Source organism: Pagrus pagrus (assembly GCF_965226575.1).
Source record: "Pagrus pagrus genome assembly, chromosome: 2".
Classification (NCBI taxonomy): Eukaryota; Metazoa; Chordata; class Actinopteri; order Spariformes; family Sparidae; genus Pagrus; species Pagrus pagrus.
Window position 1 is genome coordinate 15,526,457 of NC_140186.1, and position 21,259 is coordinate 15,547,715.

The following is a 21,259-nucleotide window of genomic DNA, read 5'->3' on the forward strand; positions in this document are numbered from 1 at the left end:
ACACACGTCCTTGAGCTTTTACTAAAACACACATTCGGAAATAACATTTACTCCCCCTCCCCAAACATAATCACACACACGTATACACATAAACAGCAGCTTGAGGAGAGACCCTTCAAACTATAGGAAACCCATCTGACCTCTGTTCAAGGACACAGCCTGCAGACACAAACCAGCATGGGGGCTCTGGGAAGCCAAAACGAGGAGGCAGAGTGTGACCAGTGTCAAACACGAGCTGACGAGAGAGAGAAAGGGAGAGGTGACTCCCAAGATCAACAAAGAGAGCAGGAGGAAAAGCGTGAATGATGTCAAGTGACAGATAAGGCATTGTGCAGGAGGAAACAAGGGAAGCCAAGATTGAAGAAGATGGTAGAATAGAGGGATGGAGAGGCTCCAAGGGTCAGCTGAAAGAGAGAGAGAGATTGGCTCACAGAGAGTGTAGAGAAATGGATAAAGTGATGAATGAAGAAATTCACTTAGCTGAGGAAAAAAGGTGGAGTGATGGGGAGGAGTTTACTCATAGGCGAAGAGAAAAAAACGAAAGAATGAGGACAGTGAGAAATGTGAGACAGCAGAGGAGCCGGAGTGAGTGAAAACGCTGTCTGACAACGAGGAAAGGGGGAAAAACCAAGCGACAGACAGAGAGAGGGGAAGAAAATCCGCTTTAAGTCTCTCTGGATGTGTTCAGCGCCAGCACGATACCTCAGCCAACAGACAGACTTTGTACTCATTACTCCACAGAAAGCAGCGGACAGTCAGAGAATGGAGAAACAGAGAGGGATCCCCGGAGAGATGTTTACTCACTTGGTTGTGCCCTGCTGCATCCCACTCTGCCGGTCACAGCGGGGCGCACAGGAAGGGGAGGCTGCACTCTTTGATCCCCCCGTGCTCTATACGCTGCTGAGCGTGAGGACTCTGTCCAGAATCAGCCTCTCTGTAGACGTGCCTGAAGGTCTGGACACTGCAGGCCAAGTTTATAATCAAACTGGGCCAATGTGAGCAAACCAATATTACACGTTAGATGAATGTGTTTTCAAGTGAGAACGAGGATTATCCCTAAGCAGTGATTTCATTTAGGTATTCTAAGTAGATATTAGAGTTGTAATCCTTTAGATCTAACTCTTGGTTGATTTTTTATTTATTTTATTTTTACAGTGATATCGAGGCTTAATATGACAGCAGACAATGCTTGAGCAGCTACGTTGTCAGAATAACATCAGAAGAGCAACTGGCTTATCTATTTATCCTGCAGCCAAACAAGCGCTCGCTGTATTAAAGGTCCCATGTCGTAGAAAGTAAGATTTCCTGTCTTTTTTATTAGAAAGCAGGATTAGGTGCTATATATTCAATTCAGTTCAGTTCAAAACTTTATTGCAGACTCATGGTCCAGATAGAAGACATTCCATAAAATTAGTTATAAATAAATAATGTTTCTTGAACATTAAAGCATGTGAACATTTTCTAGTAGAGACCCAGAATAAAAGTATGAACCTGAAACTGTGCCAGTCAGTCAAAAATCATTGCAATCGTAATATGAAAATGATCTTTTGACTGACTGTTTAAAAGCCAATTCTCTTGTGGCCCGATAGCCCTGTATGCATATGTAGACCATTTAGGGGCATCAGTATTGAACTTAGATGGTTTCCTTGCCAGTTAAAAACTCCTCTTAATATGTCGAAGTTTGAATTAATTTAAAACCAATGACACTCCCATCAGCCTCAACTTTTTGAGGTTAGTTTTAATTTGATATTACGTACATCAAGTGCCAAATTTTGGTTTGCGGCTGCAGTCTGATTTTATGCTGCACATGGTACCATTACTTTCCCACAGCAAATTCTCTGATGGGTTGGAGGTTTTAATAGCCTGTTGCCTGTAGCTCTTCATCTCACAGCTCATAGTGGCCACTCCTTTTTTCTCCCAACACTACTGAAAATGATTCACTTACAAAAATGTTTCATTTTCCTGTTTTTTGTGATCAAACATCGACAATGGAAGGCAATGTTCAGTCAGAGTAGCAGTAATTTAACACGGCTCTGACAGTGAACAGCTGTTATCACTTAGATTAAAATAAATTGTGCTGGATTATATGTATGCATCCTTTCCAGGGAATCCTTCATGCTTAGTTTGGTAATAGTCTAGCGGACCCTGCAACTACCTATTAAAGCTAGGCTACTATATAGAGCAGTAATTGCTGAATGTGACACATGGTTAGAGCTGGAGAGGGCGGCCCAGGACCAGGGGCGGTGGAGAGGAGTTGTGGATGACCTGTGTTTCACGAGGAGAGAAAGGGTTTAAGTCAAGTGAGTCAAGTCGGTTATTGCTGATCATGAATATTATCCAAAATGGCGTGAACATCTGGAAGCAGTTTCTTACTGTTTTCTTTCTCCAGCTCATATCAGAGAGATAAAAGCTGGAGCGCAGCCAAAAAGCTTTTGAAACATTAAAAATTTCTTTGGTGTCAAGTCCATTCTGCTGCACCGCTCTTTGTGCTGGAGGATAAATGCTGTCGAAAGAGATGCAGTGGGGAAAGTGAAGGGAGAGGACGTGGTTTCGTGCATTTATTTATTTATTTCGCCCTTTCATTCACTCATTTGCAGTTACGGTGATTATATAAAGCCATTATGTCCAGGCAAAATGCACTCAAATAGAGAGGCAGGACTAAATAGAAGCTAGTTATGAAATGGCCTGGAGACAAAAAAAAAAAAAAAATCTCTCAAAGTTGTAACTGCATAATTTTTTTTTAATATTCTGTATTCAACAAACCTATTCCTCAGTGTGCAGACTTTATCTCTAAGGGGTCACTGTAGGTCCTGTCTGTTATTAAGCATCAACCAGCTGAGTTAGCTAATAACTAATGTCCTCAATCCACAGTTCACAGCTGGCCTCATACCGGCTAATCCTTCATTTGGTGCAGCAAGGCTGTCCAAGGTGCTCAGATCTTGAAAGGCAACCAAACTGGAATACACTGCAAATATCTCCACCTCAAGTTATTAGTCTGTCATTGAGTCTTAAAATCGTTTTACTTATCTCCAGTAAAAGTCTGCTTGTTTCAAAGGCTGATTTTGTGAGCTGTCACTAATTTCTAGAGGATATCTGAAACATGAATGAGTATATTAATCAGTCTCTTTTGATGTTTGAAAATGAGGCTGATTGAGTTGCTCTGAAGATGTTTCATCGCAGTGAGGCCAACACGATTTTGAGATTAGGTCCAAATTTCTCAGTTCCTGCAGTCTGTCTCTGCCTTTGGGTACATTTCAAATGATGTAGAAAGCAGGGACAGTGATAATGTGGTCCCTCCGTCCTTCCCCTCATTTAAATGACACAACACTTTTTGGTGCATTTTAATGCACAAAAACAATTCAGGGGAATTGTACATTTGTGTCTTTTGGGGAGAATATCATCGTTAAGACTCCTTGTGGCTTTTATCACTAAAGCCGTTATCAGGCTGCCAGTTAACAGAGGAGAGATGGATCATGTGGGTGTTGTGATGAGAGGTGGGTATCAAAAGATCCAGTGTGTGTGTGCGTGTGTGTGTTAAAGAACTACCAACATGATGTCAGTACTAGGTCTAGTCTCTCCCTCCATTTCTTCCCTCTATCTCTCCGTTCCTCTGTCAGACTTGGTAATAGACTCGCACTGTCCTCGGCTGTGGGGAGATAGGGACAAATGTAGGACTTGATTTGGTATTGGATGGAGGTAGAGGCTGAGATTGGCTACTGGATGCCTCAGGTGAGACGTGCAGTTGGGTACTGATGAGGTCGGGGGCAAGAAGTCTTTGATTAAGTGTTAGATGTCTGAGTGAGAATGATGCTTTTGGGTGGGGTTGATTGATTTTTTTTTGTGTGTGCCATGCTTGCAACAATGTCATTCTGTAGGTTCACAATATTTCCACACTGAAATATCTCAATAACTATCGGATGAACTGCTGTGACATTTTGTTCAGACGTTCATGGTCCCTAGATGACGAATCCTAATAACTTTAGTGATCTCACATTGTCTTTAGTGCCTCCGTGAGGTTGACGGTGTTGTTTTTGGTGAAACATTTCAACGTGTATTAAATTAATTACTATGAAAGTTCACACAGACATTCAGGTTCCACACGAGGAATGTGGTGATAATTATCTAGTGCAGTGTTCTTCAGTCTCCTTCCAAAGATTGGCTCATCATGAAGCTTTTAATTTGAAATTTAAATTTAATTTGTAAAGATACTTGTACTAAGATAGTAAAAATGCTAAACACAGGGACGTCACTTTGTGTGGAAAAGTGTCGGGGATGTAACGGCTCCGATAAAGATTTAAACATTTTAAAATGGTATTCAACATTTGTATGAAAAAGGGAGATAAGTCCAGCAAATAAGATGTAATGATCTGCTGTATGTGCTGATTACATCTATTATGTAATGAACAATAACAGTTTTCGTGCACATGTTGAGGTGCATTTGCTTGGCCTTAGTTTATAGCGTACTCTTATTGGGTTTTGTCAGAATTCCTCACCGGATCAGCAGCAGCCAGTTTCAACTGCAGGTTCTGAAGGAGAGCAGAAGGCTCTCATTTGTGGGCTGAAAGTAACTGTCTGGACTTCTCAGCTCTTGCAGACTCGCGGATTTGCAGCCACGTTTGTGGGACGTCTGCGAGTGCTGAGGGCTGTCCAAACCCACAGTTCATCCAGCCCTGAAGGGCCAATAAGCAGACTGTTTTTAGACTTTCAGAGAGTTTGCTTGGGGTGCAGACTTAATTGATTTAAACACCTACAGAGGGTGGACACTTGGACTCAGCCAACCTTTCTTGGCACGAGATATTGATCAGAACGCTTTTAACAAATTACCCTTTTGTAAAGCGACGGGGACAAAACTGTCCATTTCAAGAAGTGTTCCCACTGTGGATGACACCTATGGTTTTTGTTGTCATTGTGAGAACGTTGGCATGCTGAGAGTTTAGCTTGCTGGTGTGCCTTCACAAAGCTGCAAGCACGATGGTGGACTCATCGTCTTGTAACAAGAAATCAGTTGATTAGTATTCAACAGAAGACTCTCTGTTGAATACTAATCAACTGACTAATTTACTGACTGATTAACTTTGAGACTTTAAAATACTGTCTGATATTAAAGTTATATTTGCATCTCTCAGAGCCTGGAAGTCATTGCTGGGATTTCCCCGCAAACATCGGAGTATCATTTTAAGCCTTCATAATATTAACATCTTGAATTTTCTATCTGGCATGTAACACACTGAATCATTCAAGTGGACTTGGAACAGTTGAATTAATATTTGGGAACATGAAGTAATGGCCAAATGTAGAAAAGACTTTCATCCAACAAATCCTTGTAACATGGATTAAAAGCAATATGGCATATTTTCTAAGTACATATATATCAAGTTTCAGATACCAGCGAGCTGCATATTACACGGCAATGATCCTTTGAAGAAAACATATAATATACGAGAGCGAAGATCTTCCTTGTTGTGAGTTTTTAGTTGGCACCCTTCTTACTTGTTTGAGACCATTAAAAGAGACACATTCACAGGTACAGACACCATGCAGGAGTGCTGAAACACCCTCGTCATCTGATGTAACTCGCGAGGCAGATTTCATCAATGACTAACCACTAAAATTGGCACCTCAGGTCGAACAGATTCAACGAGCATCTGTTTGTTTTCGGGAGGAATGATAAAGCCTGATGATTGTGGGAGAGGGTGCGAGGAAACGGATGGAGCGCTTGCACCGTTAAAGCCAAAAGTTTGGGGTGAAACCGGCGTCTCATTTCACAGCAAACCCTCGCCTCATCAGAGACGCCCTACATGTATGACAGAGCAAAGGCACATAAATCATCTGACAGCGGCGGCCGTGAGTCAGAGTTATTCCGGAGCTTCTGCTAGAGATACTCATCAGTTATGACTAAAAGGCTGAAACCGGCATGTCAAACGTCCAAATGTCAGAGAGACAGGAAGAGAACAGGAAGAGGGGAAGGTGTGTGTGTGTGTGTGTGTGTGTGTGTGTGTGTGTGTGTGTGTGTGTGTGTGTGTGTGTGTGTGTGTGTGTGTGTGTGTGTGTGTGGAGTGCAGAGCAAGGGGGAAATCAAGAGCAGCGACAGTCCATCTGGGAATATTCGAGCACAGAGGGAATACAGACGCAGGTGATGGTGATGCGAGGACTTTTTTGTAGCTGATGAAATATTCACCCTCCATCAAACATTGGCATCAGTTTAAATAAGTGCACCCTGTGGAAGAATTCATTTCACAACACTGTGGCAATATAGAAGAAGATACAGTTGTCTTTTTTCAAATTCAGAGTGCAACCAAAGGGAGACATGAAGGGGAAAACCAACAGCTGAGAGATTAATCTCGGTTGTAGCTGGAAGCAATCAAGTCATCTCTACTGTGCTGACATCCCGCTCAATAACACTGTTTGTGTGTAAAGTCGGGGTGTATGATATTGATTTTTTGCCTATGTCCAATACGCTGATATTTTCAAACTCGTTTTGTGACGCCAGTACCGATAAATGCACTTTTTTTCCCCACCTAATTGCAGAGAACATCAAGTCTCTCTTGTAATGAAATTAACACGTTAATAAACAAATTGTTATGTATGTAGACATTCACTGAGCAATGTGCGGGCATAATTAAAGCATCATCTCATTGGCAGAAATGTTCAGCACGTTAGCATTTAGCCCAAAGCACCATTATGCCTAAGTACAGCCTCAAAGAGCCACGAGCATGCACGGCTGTAGACTCATAGTTGTTTTTATTAAGTATCACAGGAGGCTTCATCTAGACAGTTACTCCATGAAAGCACTGCGGTAATGAATGCAAATGCATTGACAGCAGTCCTTTTAATTTGTTTAACCTGCATACAACATATAATCAATTCAGGGAACCGCAGAAGGAAAAACTGATTACCTGCCTTCAGCTTTAAATCTCTTTCCTCTAACATGTTTCAATTACAACAAATTAGTGTCTGACTGAGTAACAGCCAACAGCCAAGAAGGACATTGATTGAAATCCTCTGAAAACCCTGTTTCTCTTCAGCATTCACGCAACTTATCATCATTCATGAGGCTGCTCATGTGAAACCGCAGAGAACTCGTCTTGTGTTGCAGATGGAGGCGCTGATTGATTGTTCTGATGCACTTTGGATATATTTGGCACACCGTCTACGGCGGCTTCACAATAATGAGCGGAGCAAGGCAGCAGCAGCAGCCGGGTTCTCGTGCAACTTTTCTCTGACTCACCTGCCTCTCTCCTCTCCCATCTCTGCATCTGTATGCATCGTCCGCCTGGTGAAGGCTGTGCGTGTGTGACATGGACAGACTCGGACGAAATGAATTCATCGGTGAGGTGAGAGTGGCTCTGAAGAAACTGAAAGAGGGCGAGAACAAGCGCTACAATATGGGCCTGGAGAGAATTGCACAGGTACGTACAATATGTGTGTGTGTACGTGTGGGCGTGCACAGACTGTTCGCATAAATATCAAATGGGTTTCTCTGGACATATACATCAAGATGTGTCCTATTTCCATTGTGCATGTTTGCCCGGGGGCTATCAGGCATCAATCTCAAATGCTGCATTATAAAGTGTAATGGATATTCACCTGCAGGCTCTGTAGGCTATAACCATGATGTCTATCTCTCTCTCTCTCATTTCAGAATAAAGAAACTAACAATCAAACAGTGGAGCAGGGGGCGGTCGTGGCAGAGGAGGAGGTAAAACTGTCATCAGCTTTATCATCACCGATCTTATTATTAACATTTTCAACCAAAACGCAGCTAATCTTTTCAGCAATTCTAATCGAGCCTGTATTTTCGCCATAAGAGAAACAGACATTTTAATTGATTTATTGGTATTGATAAAATCTTTACGCAGACAAAAAAATATTGCATCAACAGAGCTTGTAGAAAGGAGCAGATTAAAGTATCACTTTTCTTTAAAAACATTATTATGATTGTGAATTAATAATTAAAAAAAATGAATTCTGACAGTTGGTTACAGAGTCTAACAAGGTTTCTCAGCGCCGTTGATATCATGTGGGATCTGTTTCGTCAGTTTGTGGGGAAGAAAACTTAAACCCTACACTTCTACACTGTCCGCCCAAGCATACTATACTAGCGTTAGCGATGTTAGCATTAGTGACATTTGTGTTAGCTAGCATTAGCGTTAGTACAAGCTCCGAGGAAGAGCTCCAGGCTTTGAAGCAAACTTTCATAGTGGCCAAACCGTGTAGTTATAAGATCACTTGATGCACCGGGGCCCAGTTGGGACTTTTTCCCATAAGGTTACATTGTGAAGAGAGGCTGTAAAGTGGCTGTGGAGTGCCACATTTAGTGGCTGAATGTTATCAGTAACACCTTTAATTGTAACTTTACTACATTTTTATTCCATGTATGTGTCTAAAGCATGAACTCTAACAGAGCAGGGTGATAGGAAACTCCTCCTTACAGCAACATGTTGTAGATCACACCATAGCTGCCGGTCAGTCCAGTGTTTTCCCTCCTCCGGTGGTCTTTATCTCAGTTCTCCTCATGATTTTAGAGACATAGGCTAATAGCTTTTTGGTCCCTGATTAGACTCAGTTTATGGTTCAATATGGAGATTAAAAGGAGAAGCAGGCGGTGTCATTTCGCCGGGCCTCAGATAAGACCTTTAATTACAAGCTTTAATTTGAATACTCCTGTGGCCGGCCCATCCAAACACACCTACACATCCTAGGTAGGGAAAATGTTGCAACAAATCACAGCTAATCTATTCTCTAGCATTATTTTAATTACATTTACATTGAGCAAAAAAGTGTTTTGGAGAAACTTTGTTGACCCTGGTCCAGGATTCCCCGCTGTGTATTCACTGAAGAGGCAAAAGTCAGCCTGAAAACAGGTGCTGTGTCTGACACTGTTGTTTTCTGTGTCCCCAGCGTGGCCGCATCCTGGTGTCACTATGCTATAACACAGAGAAGAGCTGCCTGCTGGTTGGGATCATACGCTGCGCCCATCTGGCTGCCATGGACTCCAATGGCTACTCTGACCCTTTCGTCAAAATGTAAGTCATGCCTGATATTCATGAACAGACCAGGTTTGCTACAAATTATGCTCATGTGCAGCTATTCTGCATCAGCAGTTCACATTCAATGGCAGTGTTCCCTGATAATGTAGGATGTGGTGTGTTTCCTCAGTGTGTTGGTTTTCATGGAGGGTTCAGCAATGGTATGTGTTAAAGTTTCGGTGTTTAGGATTTAGAGAAATTTAGGAGGATGTATTGGCAGAAATTCAATATGATATTCAAGATTATGTTTTTCTTAGTGTATAATCACCTGAAACTAAGAAATGTGTGTTTTTGTTACCTAAGAATGAGTCTTTTATATCTACATTGGGAGCGGGGCCTCTTCCACACAGTCTGCCATGCTGCCCCGCCATGTTTCTACAGGAGCCCAGGACAGACAAACTGAACAATGGCCTTTTTATGTTTGTCGCGATTTTAGTTGCAGCCGTAGGAGGGTGAGGCGAGGGGGTCTCAGTTGGTTGCAATCTGTAACCTCACCACTAGATGCCACTTTAAAGGAAAATTAGCCTTTAGTGTGTTTTACGGATTTTTATCGCAGGATGAGATAAAAACACACAGGATAAGTTGATTGTGATGTTTATCCTCACATCAGTGTCTTAAAAAAGCTGTCTGGCTCGATACCTTCAGTCCTAGATTGATTTTCTGATTTATCTTGAATTGCCATAAGGGGGAGCATCTTGTCAGTCATTGTAAGGGTGTTTACACATATAGTCCCCTTTAAACAAAGCAAACTCAGTCCTCTTGAAGTGGATCAAAGAGTGGACCAACAGAAAAGAGACCAAGTTCATTTTGTCTTCACGTCAGTTTGATTGAGAGAGGACCCGGTTCTCTTCCTGGTCCAGTTCAGATCAGACGGGGCCTCAGTCCTCTTTCTGTTCACACTATAGTGGAGCTCCCGGGGACCTTCACTGCTTTGGGTTATCGGTAGTTTTCACTTGGAACAAGATGGCTGCTGCTCCTTGTCTTATCCACACCCGCTGTTCATATTAACTTTGTTTGTATGTTTTGATTATGATCACTTACTTGCTTATTTTGACACCAGGAGACAACAAACAAATACGCGGACGGGATTGATTCATTTCAAAAATTAAAACATTAAACAATAGATCATCTTATTTTACAAGCAATATAACTTTATTAAAATCAAGCATTTTCCTAACAGGACTTTGAACACTGAATAATTATTATTATTGCTAGTCACTGTTATTACTTACTTATTGGTTGTTAATTTATTGCTTTTACCATCATCCTTGATTACCACAAAATCTTCACATCACACAATCAGCTTCATGCCAGTGAAAGAGGTCTCTGGGGCTGTTTCACCACCACTCACATTTTCTTTTAATCATTTTTCATCTGTTAGCTGCTCCTCCATTTCCTTTGAGAATTGCATTGTGGGGGAAATAATAGTTAAAGCTCCTGTTAGCGAGACAGACATGCATTGCAATTCATATATACTTACATCCAGCTTAAGTATTTGGTTAGTTGGGAATGACACTCGAAAATCAACTATCTTACCAACAGGAGCTTTAAGAATAAAGCATCTTTTGTTTACATATGACAAAAGCAACAAAAGGTAACAGACGCCATCACACATTTGACTTCACTACACTTTTATACTTCTTTTAAACGTTTCTATCTAAATATTCCATTCACTATCCTAATATAAATGCTGTCGTCTACAATTACATCCGACCCGTTCCCATGGGTGCTGACGTTGCTGTGTGTCGTCAGATAACTGCTCCCTCATGAAGTCGGTGTAGATGGATTTGCCACAAGTTGTGTTGAGTTTACAAGCAGGAATTCCTACTTGAGTAGTGCTGCTTGCTTTTCTTTATTTGGTGTGAGGGTGGACATGTTTTGGTCTTGCGTTGTCTGGAACGCAGCATTAGTGTGTAGCATGGACACAGTTTAGATTAAAGGGTATGGAGACTGCTCATAGATCCAAGAGTTACAGTGTGTAACCTTCGTTCTTCACACTTCCATCTTGACCGGATTGAGTGGGCAAAGCCAGATGCCCTGCTTTGACACCAGCATGATACAACACCCATCGACAGGAAACGCTAAAGTGTGGGCGAACGGATGTAAAACCGCTATACGTCTGATTGGCATTGCTCACTAAAAACATATCACCATGACAACCGAAAGGTCACATGATAAAGGTGTCGGATCGGACGGCTGCCTGTAGTGCCAGTGGAAACGTTGAAATGTCAACGCCAGAGGACAGGAAAAGGGAAGAATAAGCCATAAACCAATAATAAACAGTTGTTTGTTGTGGCCCTAGACTTATCTTCCCAATCATATTGTCGTAGCATTTTGATAGACTGAGCGCTTCTCTTAGCCGGTGCAGATCTTTTCAAAGTGTGAAACATGGAGGCGATGAAAGGCGAACTGACCATCACCGCACACCTGAGCCCACCTGCCTGACAGATAAAACCCACACAGCTCAATCTCTGATCAGCCTGATGCACTTAAATACCAACAGTTCAGGGAGTGAGAGAGCTCCCACACATAACAGGACAACCGGTCGTGTAACCAGCACCACCTCCAGTAGTAGGAGGCTTCGAGGTAGAAGGAGCAGCCGGTTGGTGAGATTGCTTCTAAAGGAAGTTTCAAAGCAGCTTTTGGTTTCCTCAGTTGATTAGACTGTGATAAGAGTGCAGTTATTTAAGGTTCAATGAAAGACAAGCTACTTTTGTTTTAGATTTCGACCCGTTTGACCAGGAGGTTTCTTTGTGGCCCAAGGATGATGGTAAAAGATGCAGAAAAAGAGATGGATTAGCCCTCGTACCCTCCTGATCCGCTATGTGCTTGATGTAGAATCTGCTGGATCTGCTACATGCTGCTGCCGGCGGCATGTGAGCGAATGTGCGCTGATGTCATTCAGAGACTTTTGTTTGGCTTTTTTTATTTTTTATACTTAACAATTTCAATAATTTATTTATATACTGAAAGGAAATTGAATCAACTGGCTAGCGTGCTTGCCACATGATGCATTGTTGATCTCAAAGGGGAGCTCTCTGGCTCCTCTGCAATATGCAGTTACCCATAACACCCCTGTCTTTGTAAATCCATAGAGAAGTTTACATCCATCACGACCGACTATAAGTCCAGCATACATGACAAAGTGGCTGACCTTAATGCAGAGTGAAGGAGAGCCTGTCTGCGCAAAAAAAAGAGGGCATCAGTCATTTCAGTAAATGCCAAAAAAATGACATTTGTTTACATTGAAGTGACAAAGCCCCGTAGCGTCAGACATATGACTAGTGAGACGTCGCTCTACAAATAAATGGTGGGACAATAAAATGTCAGTGTTCAGTATTTAAGGTAACGGTGCATTTCTTTCGGTCGCCATAGACGTCACCACAGCCTGCCTGGAAGTAGGGCAGGCATGCTTTGGCTCCTCTCCGGGGAGGGTCCATCCCGGGCGCGGCGCAGCTCAACAGCTGGTAATAGAAATGCAGGCATGGTTTGACTCAGCGCAGCCAAAAGCGCGATTGAAGAAGCCCAACATGACTGGCTTGGGGGGAGTAAGCTGGCTAATCAGGGTTGGCGGTCTGTTCCCATGTTCCTCTTTTTCATATATTAGTGTCTTTCGGCAAAACACTGAACCCCAAATTGCTCCTGATGGTCAAGCCAACACTGTGCGTGACGTGTTAAAGGATAAATGAGAGGCAGTTGTTAGTTACTTGATCCCAAATCTCTAAACTGAAACAAAACATTCTGAAGTTTAATTTCGGGGACTTGTAGATGGAGGATAGGAAGCAGATGGGATCCACTTGTGTTTTGGTTTTTCTTTCAATAATGAGAGGTTTGGTCTGAATGAGAAAGACAGCTGCAATTATGATATTGAAAAACATTTTTATCTGATGCTGCGCTCAGTAGGTTGTATAAGTGGGAAATATTCACCCACAGTTTGGGGATTTTGAAAGTCTTCTGTGCTTTTGTAGAGGGAGGAGATAAACAAGAAACAGACAAAAAAGGAAAACTCTTTCTCTTGCGCAGACATGCACGTGGATACTCTCTTCCCTCTCTCTGAGGTATTGATTTGTTCCACCACTTGCTCATTCTGACGGACAATGTTTTGGAGTCCACCAAGAAATCACTTATGCACCCAGAGTGTCTCGCTCTTCCTCGTCTTTCTGTCACTGTTTTATACTCATGCTGCATTTTATCCCTCCCCTTGTTCATTCCACCGCCTGTTTCTTTTTGTACAGTCTCTAAGTGTACATGATTTGTTTAAGCCTCTGCTCCAATTCTTATTTCTGGCACTTATGTTGTTTCGCTGTTTCATTTGTCCCCCTGCCAGAGTTTCCTTTTGTTCTCTTTCATACCGGGGACTCTCAGAATCATCACAAAGAGCCTCTTTTACCTCAGCGTTCAGTGGTCGGTCTGCAGAGTATACACTGCTCTCTTAATGCATCCTTTTGTGATTTCCAACATAAATAATACAGTGAAGCTTTAATGAAGTTAACTTTTAACAAAAAAAAAAAAAAGGTGAACGTATTGCTGGCGTAAGTAAATGGCGTCTCTAGAGTATACCGGCCAAATTAAGTCGATATAGGAGTAATGAATAAATTTGCTTCGCTAGCTTTCTGACTTATTCCACTGTCAGAGCGGTGATGTCCTGCAGCTGTAACTAAAGCTGATCTTGATGCCAGTCTGTCTATATCCATGCTGTGTGTGTGTGCGTGTGTGTGTGTGTGTGTGTGCGTGTGTGTGTGCGCGCGTTCATTTGTCCAGAGGGCTTTTCCAGTTGGTCTTTTCTCTCTGTGACTCTCAATCAGCCTTTAGAAGCCATTCAAGTGACACAAGGTCAGAATTATCTCAGAACTAATTTGTCTTCCATTTAAAAGGACAAATTAGCATTTAAAGACTAAATGAGTTTGCATCCTTCAGAAGGACCTACGCCCCTCTCCCCCTGCTCTTCACACATTACCTTAAATATGTAAAAATTAAATTATTCTGTCAGAGAAAAGACATGTGAAGGCAGAAAAAAGTGCAAAACATGTCAGATATTTCCTGCTGACCAAGCTCGCTGCCGTCTTTTACAGTTTTGTTCTCTCTCTCTTTTTTCCTGTGAGCGCTTGTGTGAAGTGTAAATCACGACTCTGCAGCAGGCGTATATTTAGCTCCTCTTTCCCAATTGTCACTCATTTTTTATATCACATTTTTTTGTTGTTTTTTTGCATCTCTGTGTCATAACTTCGGTTCCTCTTTTTAACACTGGCTCCCTCTCCCTCATCGCTCGCTGTCACTTTTGAATTTTAGTTGTTTCTCACTCTCTTTCGCAGCGATGCTCTCATTCTCACTTTGTCTCGTGTAACCTAAACTCGCTGTCAGGACGATTTTAGGGACCAAATTCTCATGATCCTGACAGTTAGAGAGTTGTCAAGCTGTCATGTGATTGAGTCATGTGGGTCCAATGACACAAGGGACAAAGACAGAAAGAAGATGAAAGAATGTTGCTCATTCTCACTGGTTCTCACCAATGATGACACTTTTAATATTGACAGCAGGGCTGCTAATGTTTCCACTTTGTGAGTCTGTGTGTCATCATAGCAAAATGTGCTCCTGTAGATGCCTTTTTGCAGCAGGAACTACCGAAGCCATTTGACTTCTTTTCCTTCTTTGGACAGATTTCGTCAATGCGTTACCATCACAATCATACAAGATGTAGTCGTGAAACTTTACAGGTGTGTAGTGGAGGTCAAAGTGGAGATGGGTGTGGTCCGACCCATCAGTGCTCAGTGTCCGAGTTACAAGCAGTTGTCCCGAAATCCTGTCCTAATTGTATCCTACAAGAATTATGGTTGTTTTCTTTTTAGCTGTGTTCAATAGTGCCTCAAATGAATAAACAGCTACTGCGAGGGCGACTCTATGACGTTGAATTAAAAACAAATTACAGAGGGCAATTAAACCAAACATCGCTGGTGTTGTGGATAATGATTTACACACTGTTTGGCCTACATACAACAAAGTCATTGTATTTTTTTCCCTCATGACAGGAAGCTGAATTCCTGAATACAAATAATTTGACTAGTGATGAGGACCGAGATGAGTTTGGACTATTGTACAATAGTCCAAACTCATCTTGTATTTTGTATAGAAGCTGCGTTCATCCACTGTCTTTGTGCACGTCCGCAGCTGGCCGTATTTAGGAATGAACAAACTTTAAGACGTGGACAACAAAGTCAACAGCGCTCTCTTTCTGTGCAAAGAGTCAATCTGAAGCTCACGAGCAGCAGACTGAGTTAACCAAATAACGGTAGTCTCTTCAGAGGTTAGACGTTTCTTTTAATTTGACATTCAGCAAACCTAAAGTAAGATATAGTGACATAAAGATGACATTTTATCCAGTTATATAGAAATGTTACATCAGAAGATATCCTCTTGATTGGCTGATATGTACAGGAGAAGTAATTAGAGTGACTAATTACTCTTTGATTGCATATAAAGGCATGTGAGTAGAAAAACAGACAAAGAGCCTCTCAAATACAGAGAACAACTACAAATAATGAGATGAAAAGAAAGCGATAAAACGAACAACATGTAATAGAAAAAAGACGAGCTGCTGACTGTAGTGCTGTGTGGTAAAGTGCGGATGACAACAAAGTCATTAACATCTGCATTACATCTGAAAAAACTACCTTCATAACTCAAGTACGCTCAAGATGTTGTTGAGAAACATGTTTTAAAGTTCTGGTGTTAGGTTTGAACACGCGACATGGTGTTTCTGTTATTTTGTCCACCCCATTCTTAAAATAAATTGTCCTTACTTGCCCTTATTTCAACAATTTAGAAAAACAAAACACTTTTACGGCGCAGTATTTAAACTTCATCATCATTATAGAAGAGAACAGCTGCCAGCTGCTGTTAACCTTATCGGTCCGTGGAGGTTTGTGACACATGGAGAAAACAGTCAGTGTGTACAGCACAGAAGTATATGATTAGTTAGTTTACTGTATTTTTCAGTGAACAACCTACTTTTTAAGGAAGCGGCGAACAAAAACTGAAGGGATAATCCTCCCTATCTCTGTGGACCAGCCTTCCATGGTGCGAATTACTCTTCACATTGAATTTTCTACGGTAATTCGACCACAGTTTGGTTGCTGCTACTCGGAATATTTTTATTTATGCCACAATTATTATGAATGTCGCTGTCAAATGATGTTTTGTTATTGTGGAAATTGGAATCCCCCGCCTTGGAGCCGTATGTAAAATGTGATTTGGCACAGCTCAGACTCAGATGTCCCCCGAGCTTTCACCTCACTGTCTCGCATGCTGCTGGTCAAACAGAGGCTTTGTTTGGCTGCCTCTCTCAATTGATTCCTTTCTTTCTTCTCGTTTCTTTTTTTGTGCAGGCGGTGCACGCAAGACCATGAGCACCGGGCATTTTGGAGGATAAATGCTTATTAGCTTATGGAGAAAATGACCTTTTTAAAATTGAATAAACACCTAACAGAGCCTGTTTGGGCACATAACTGGACCATCTTGAACTGGATCACCGCTATAATCTGGAGTGTAATAGGTGCACATGAGATTTATTACTAGAGGAAGAATTTAAGAAGATGTCTGTCTCTCCTTTCAGGGGGATTTCACCAAAGAGGAGAGTTGTTGAGAAAAATCTCTAATTATTTGTTTCGTAAACAAGCAAAACTTTTTCACTTTTCATTATTTGCACACATTTTGTTGCACAGGTGTTAGCTGTAAGTTAGCTGGCAAAGGACGCACCGACCGTGTCTGTGGTGCATCTTTTGCTCAAGTCGAAACATTTTCAGCCTGTGCATACGCACTTTCACGCCATCTTGGGTGAATTTGTGTCTTTCCATAGATTTTGTGCTGCCGCGAAAAATTCTCTTTATGTTGTCTGAACACACAGTAAAGGACACCCCGGGACTTAAAATTGAGAAGTTTCTCAGTCAAATCATTTCAATAACTTGACGAAACTACACTGAACCTATTGGAATAGCTTTAGTGTAGTTTTGTCACATTATTGAAATAACTTTGATACAATACCTTGAAAAATTGACAAAACATTGGTGGCACAAAATTTCTGATTTTAATAAAAAGATTAAACTTACAAGGCTTGTTTGCTGTGAGTTAAGCACAACAGCATATAAATCAAATTCACATCTGGGGGACGCAGGGCTACGTAGGCATTACAGTGGTGCATGTGTCAATTTGAGAGGAGAGCGAAAAAAAGCAGCTAGTACTGGAGTATCATTTAAGCCACCTTAAATAATCCGTATCGATATTTATCAGTATTTTGATACTTTTGACAACACTAGTGCGAGCAGAGGACTCCCACGAGGATCCAAAATGAATGTTCTGCAAAGATTTCAAGTGAAATTTGACATGTGAATTTGCACTGACAGTGCTGAACTTTGAGCCAGAGAGTCTAAAATTGAAACAAAGAAAAGGTGTCTGCGTCATCCTTTCCAAAAGTTTCAGTTTCTTCCCTTCTAGTCCGAAACACTGAGAGCGGAGTTTCTCAACATTGTCACTCTGGAAGCAGTAGGCCAAAACAGAAATTCCCATGTACACGTGGACAGGGCCGTAAACTTATGGTTATTATTCAGTAGCTGCACCAGCTGACAAGACCAGACACCTCCCACCTGCATGATGATTCATCAGCTCATGTTTCTAACCCACCCATCCACCACAGGATCATCCGCATATTTAAATGTTTGTAGTGAATAGTATGAGGAGACTGCTTCATATAATATACTCGCTGCACCATCATCACCATCTCGTGATCTCTCAGACTTATCTAGCAAGCCCTTGGCTGGTCAAGGCCCAGTTTGAAACCTGCTGCAGGAAACCAAATAACGCTGTGAACATGTACACACTCTGATATTGAGGCGTTATGACGGCGAACAATGTGTGTTTCCATCTTTTAGTTGTCAGCAACCATCAGGAGGACTAAAGTCATATTGTCTCTGATAACTACAACTTACCCCAATCATTTCACATCATCAAAAACATTTGACATTGACATTTTCAGGCTGTGACAAACTACAGTGGCTCATGTTTTTATGCCACCACCTTGCTTTCTGTCAGTTCCTCCTCCGCCGCCTCCTGTTCCTTCCCCTCCTCCACCCCCCCAATCCTTCACTCGCTCTGATTCCGGCTCTGCAGTGACAACCCCAAGCCCATCTCATGCATCAGCTGTCAGGCCAGGATTCGTCACTGGCGGGGGGGGAGGCTGGAAGAGTGAGATATCTCACCGCCTGAACATCTTGACTTGGAATTTATGCTGATGATGACTCCAATTGCCCTCTAGCGATCCTTCTGTTGCCTCTTCGCTGGAGCGTATAGTTCTCCAACATTGGCTGATTATGATCTTGCTGTGGTCTCTCTTTCTGTTTCTCTTTCACTCTCCCGCCGTCCCCGCCTTTGTTCAAAAGACTTCTGGGTCGCAATTATCTCTGAAAGAGATTTTGCAGACTTTTCGTCTCCCTTTGTTCCAGCCAAGTTTACAGTCACGACAGGGCAGACGATTACAAGTAAAATGAATTATTTGATCTCAGAAATGAGGATTGTCTTGTTTGAAAGGTAAAATGCATTTGAGGATCTCTATTGTACAAACACTCACACACAGTTACACCTTTTGTCCCATGCAGCTCAGCAATCGCCCCATTTCTGGATATCTGGAGATGAACCAGAGAAATAGTTTGAGATATTGGGGAAAAACGCTTGTTGAACGTTGGATGAGAAGATGAATACTGCTCTCACATCTGTATATGAGAGCAACTTTGTCCTTGAGTCATGCCTCCACCCCTTTATGAGTGAAAGCAGCTCCTCTAATTTGGCTGGCGGTAAAAGCGAAATTTGAGGTCTGAATTTTAATAGCATCTTCTAAGAATACCTTATCGCTTTCTGGCTATAAGGATCCCAAATCCTACGATTAGTCAGGAAAAAAATCATGTTTTGTTGTCGTCGAACTACAATCAGCATCATTTTATGGGAGAAAATAAAGAAATAGGAGTTGATGGGTGTCATTCCTGTCTGCCTCCATCAAAGTGTTTATCACTTGACCTTTTACTAGAGAACAGGTCGGCTTTACTCTTTGCTGTTTATAAGGTTCATTATTAGAAGGTGGGTCATCCCAATTTATGTAAATTATTAACGTTAGAGTACCCTCTGCTCCCTGTGGTCGCTCAGCTGGACAGACTGTTACAACCAAACGCCATATTTTTATTTTTTCACAGTGAAAACCTTAGTTACACAATCACAAAAACTCTTTTCTGAATTATTTTGACTTACATGTCATTTACTCAGTAACATCATTAACTAACCTGTGATGAAGTGTTTGACACAGACCGATACGTATTGACTGTCCTGGTGCCACAGTTTACCATTTTCATCCTGTCTGTGGACGGCCTGAAGCATCAGATCTCTTCTCTTACTGTCCTTTGTTAGTCTGAAAAGTTAAGAAAATTGTACACTGTGGCCCTTTTTTATTGTTTAAATTGCAACACAGCGTCTTTTAAGCATGGTAGTGCTATCTTTTTTCAATTTGGTGCCGACACACAAGGGGGCATGGTCGTTCTGCCAACAGGCACATATATAGCTACAGCCAGTTAGCTTAGCTTAGCATAATGACAGGGAATAGAAGGAAACAGCTAGCCTTAAACCTGCATTCTTTCAAGTGTTTATGGTCTCAATCGTCAGTTTCAAGTCTTCTCCAATACAGCATGATGTTCATTTTGTAACTTGTGGTCCCATTTAGAGTAAAACAGACCATGAAGCGTGGCATGCTTTAGGGTGTGGCTACCTTGTGATTAACATGTCATGTCATGTCCCCCTCGCTTCCAAATATGGTCTCACCTGGCTCCAAAAAACCAAGATGGTGATGGCCATGATGACAAACTCGAGACAAAAAATGTTAGTGTACAAACCAATGTGTGACGTCCAAAGGTAACAAAATCTTCCAACCAGCAGCTGTGTAAGGCTTGTTGTTTCCCCACGTTTCCAGTGTCAATGCTGAGCTAACCAGTGTCGGGCTGTAGCTTCATTTTTAACAGGTTTTTGATTAACTCATCTTTCTCTTGGCAAGAAAGTGAATAAGCGTATTTCCCAAAATGTCAAACTCTCCCCTTAACTTCAAGACTTGTGTTATCCTGAGGTTGGAACAACCTGGAAAGTCCCAGTGGATTTATGCTCTCTTTCTTCTCTCTTTTCCAGCATCTTGCAGCCAGATATGGGGAAAAAGTCCAAGTACAAGACTTCAGTGAAGAAAAAGACTCTCAACCCCGAATTCAATGAGGTACAACATGTCTTCTGCTCTGCAACTGACTACAATACACCTGGCAACTTCTTTGATTTTTTTTCCTGAGCTCAGAATGATTAAGCATACCTTTTTAATATTATATCAAATCTGACACTCTCTTCACAGCATCAATCTGCATGCTTCTATTGAAAACGCACTAAATTACGTATTCAGCTCCTTTCAACTCTCGTGTTTATGAATCATTGATATAAATATGCTCTTGTGTGCACCACCTGCACAGGAGTTTTCATATGATGTTCCCCTGGACCAGCTGGCAAAGAAAACCCTGGAGATATCTGTGTGGGACTACGACTTGGGAATGAGCAACGACTTCATAGGTAGGCTGAGAAAAACGAAAGCAGCCGCAGCAGCAGCCGCAGCAGAAGCAGAGCAGATGACTGTACAAGACTGTTTGAATGAAAGTGATGCAATTGCAGAAATCATAAAAACCAGGCCGAGCGTGGGCGGAGAGACGAGTAAAAAAAAAAAAAAGAGCGATGATGAGGGGTAATTATGAGGCTTGAGGAGTACGATTGCAAAGGAGAGTTTGAGTGGAAAGGGAAATGGAGAAGCTTTAGAAATCAAAAAGTAAAAAGACGTTCGCCTCTGGATCCGCATCCTTCGTGGACTTGGCACATCAGATCGCTGCTCCTTCATCAGACTGCTTAACAGCTTTGGCATGGCCTGATGTGTATATCACGGCAAAGGAGCACATGGGAGCTTAGGGACTGATGGGGAAGTAGCGGGGAGGCACAGTGAGAATGGATTACCACCCTGCGAGCTTGAACGCCTTCAGATCAAAGCGTTTTTTACTCCGTCTAATGCGAGTGTGTGCACATGTGTGTGCGATGCAGTGGGTGGGTGGGAGACACCCTCTGTTTAGATAAGCCCAGTGAGTTATTAGCCCTGCTGGGAGAAAAGGCCATCGGTCTAACAT

General features: G+C 42.0%; 1 protein-coding gene across 1 annotated transcript in view; it reads left to right on the top strand.

The window, feature by feature from the left end:
- The window catches only part of doc2g (double C2-like domains, gamma), a 41,996-nt gene that overhangs the window by 11,398 nt on the left and 9,339 nt on the right, over positions 1 to 21,259 (top strand). The window contains exons 6-10 of the mRNA XM_084343006.1: positions 7,283 to 7,409; positions 7,643 to 7,699; positions 8,902 to 9,026; positions 20,238 to 20,319; positions 20,564 to 20,660. Of these exons, the coding sequence (XP_084199132.1) occupies positions 7,283 to 7,409; positions 7,643 to 7,699; positions 8,902 to 9,026; positions 20,238 to 20,319; positions 20,564 to 20,660 (488 nt within the window). The remainder of the gene's footprint in view (positions 1 to 7,282; positions 7,410 to 7,642; positions 7,700 to 8,901; positions 9,027 to 20,237; positions 20,320 to 20,563; positions 20,661 to 21,259) is intronic.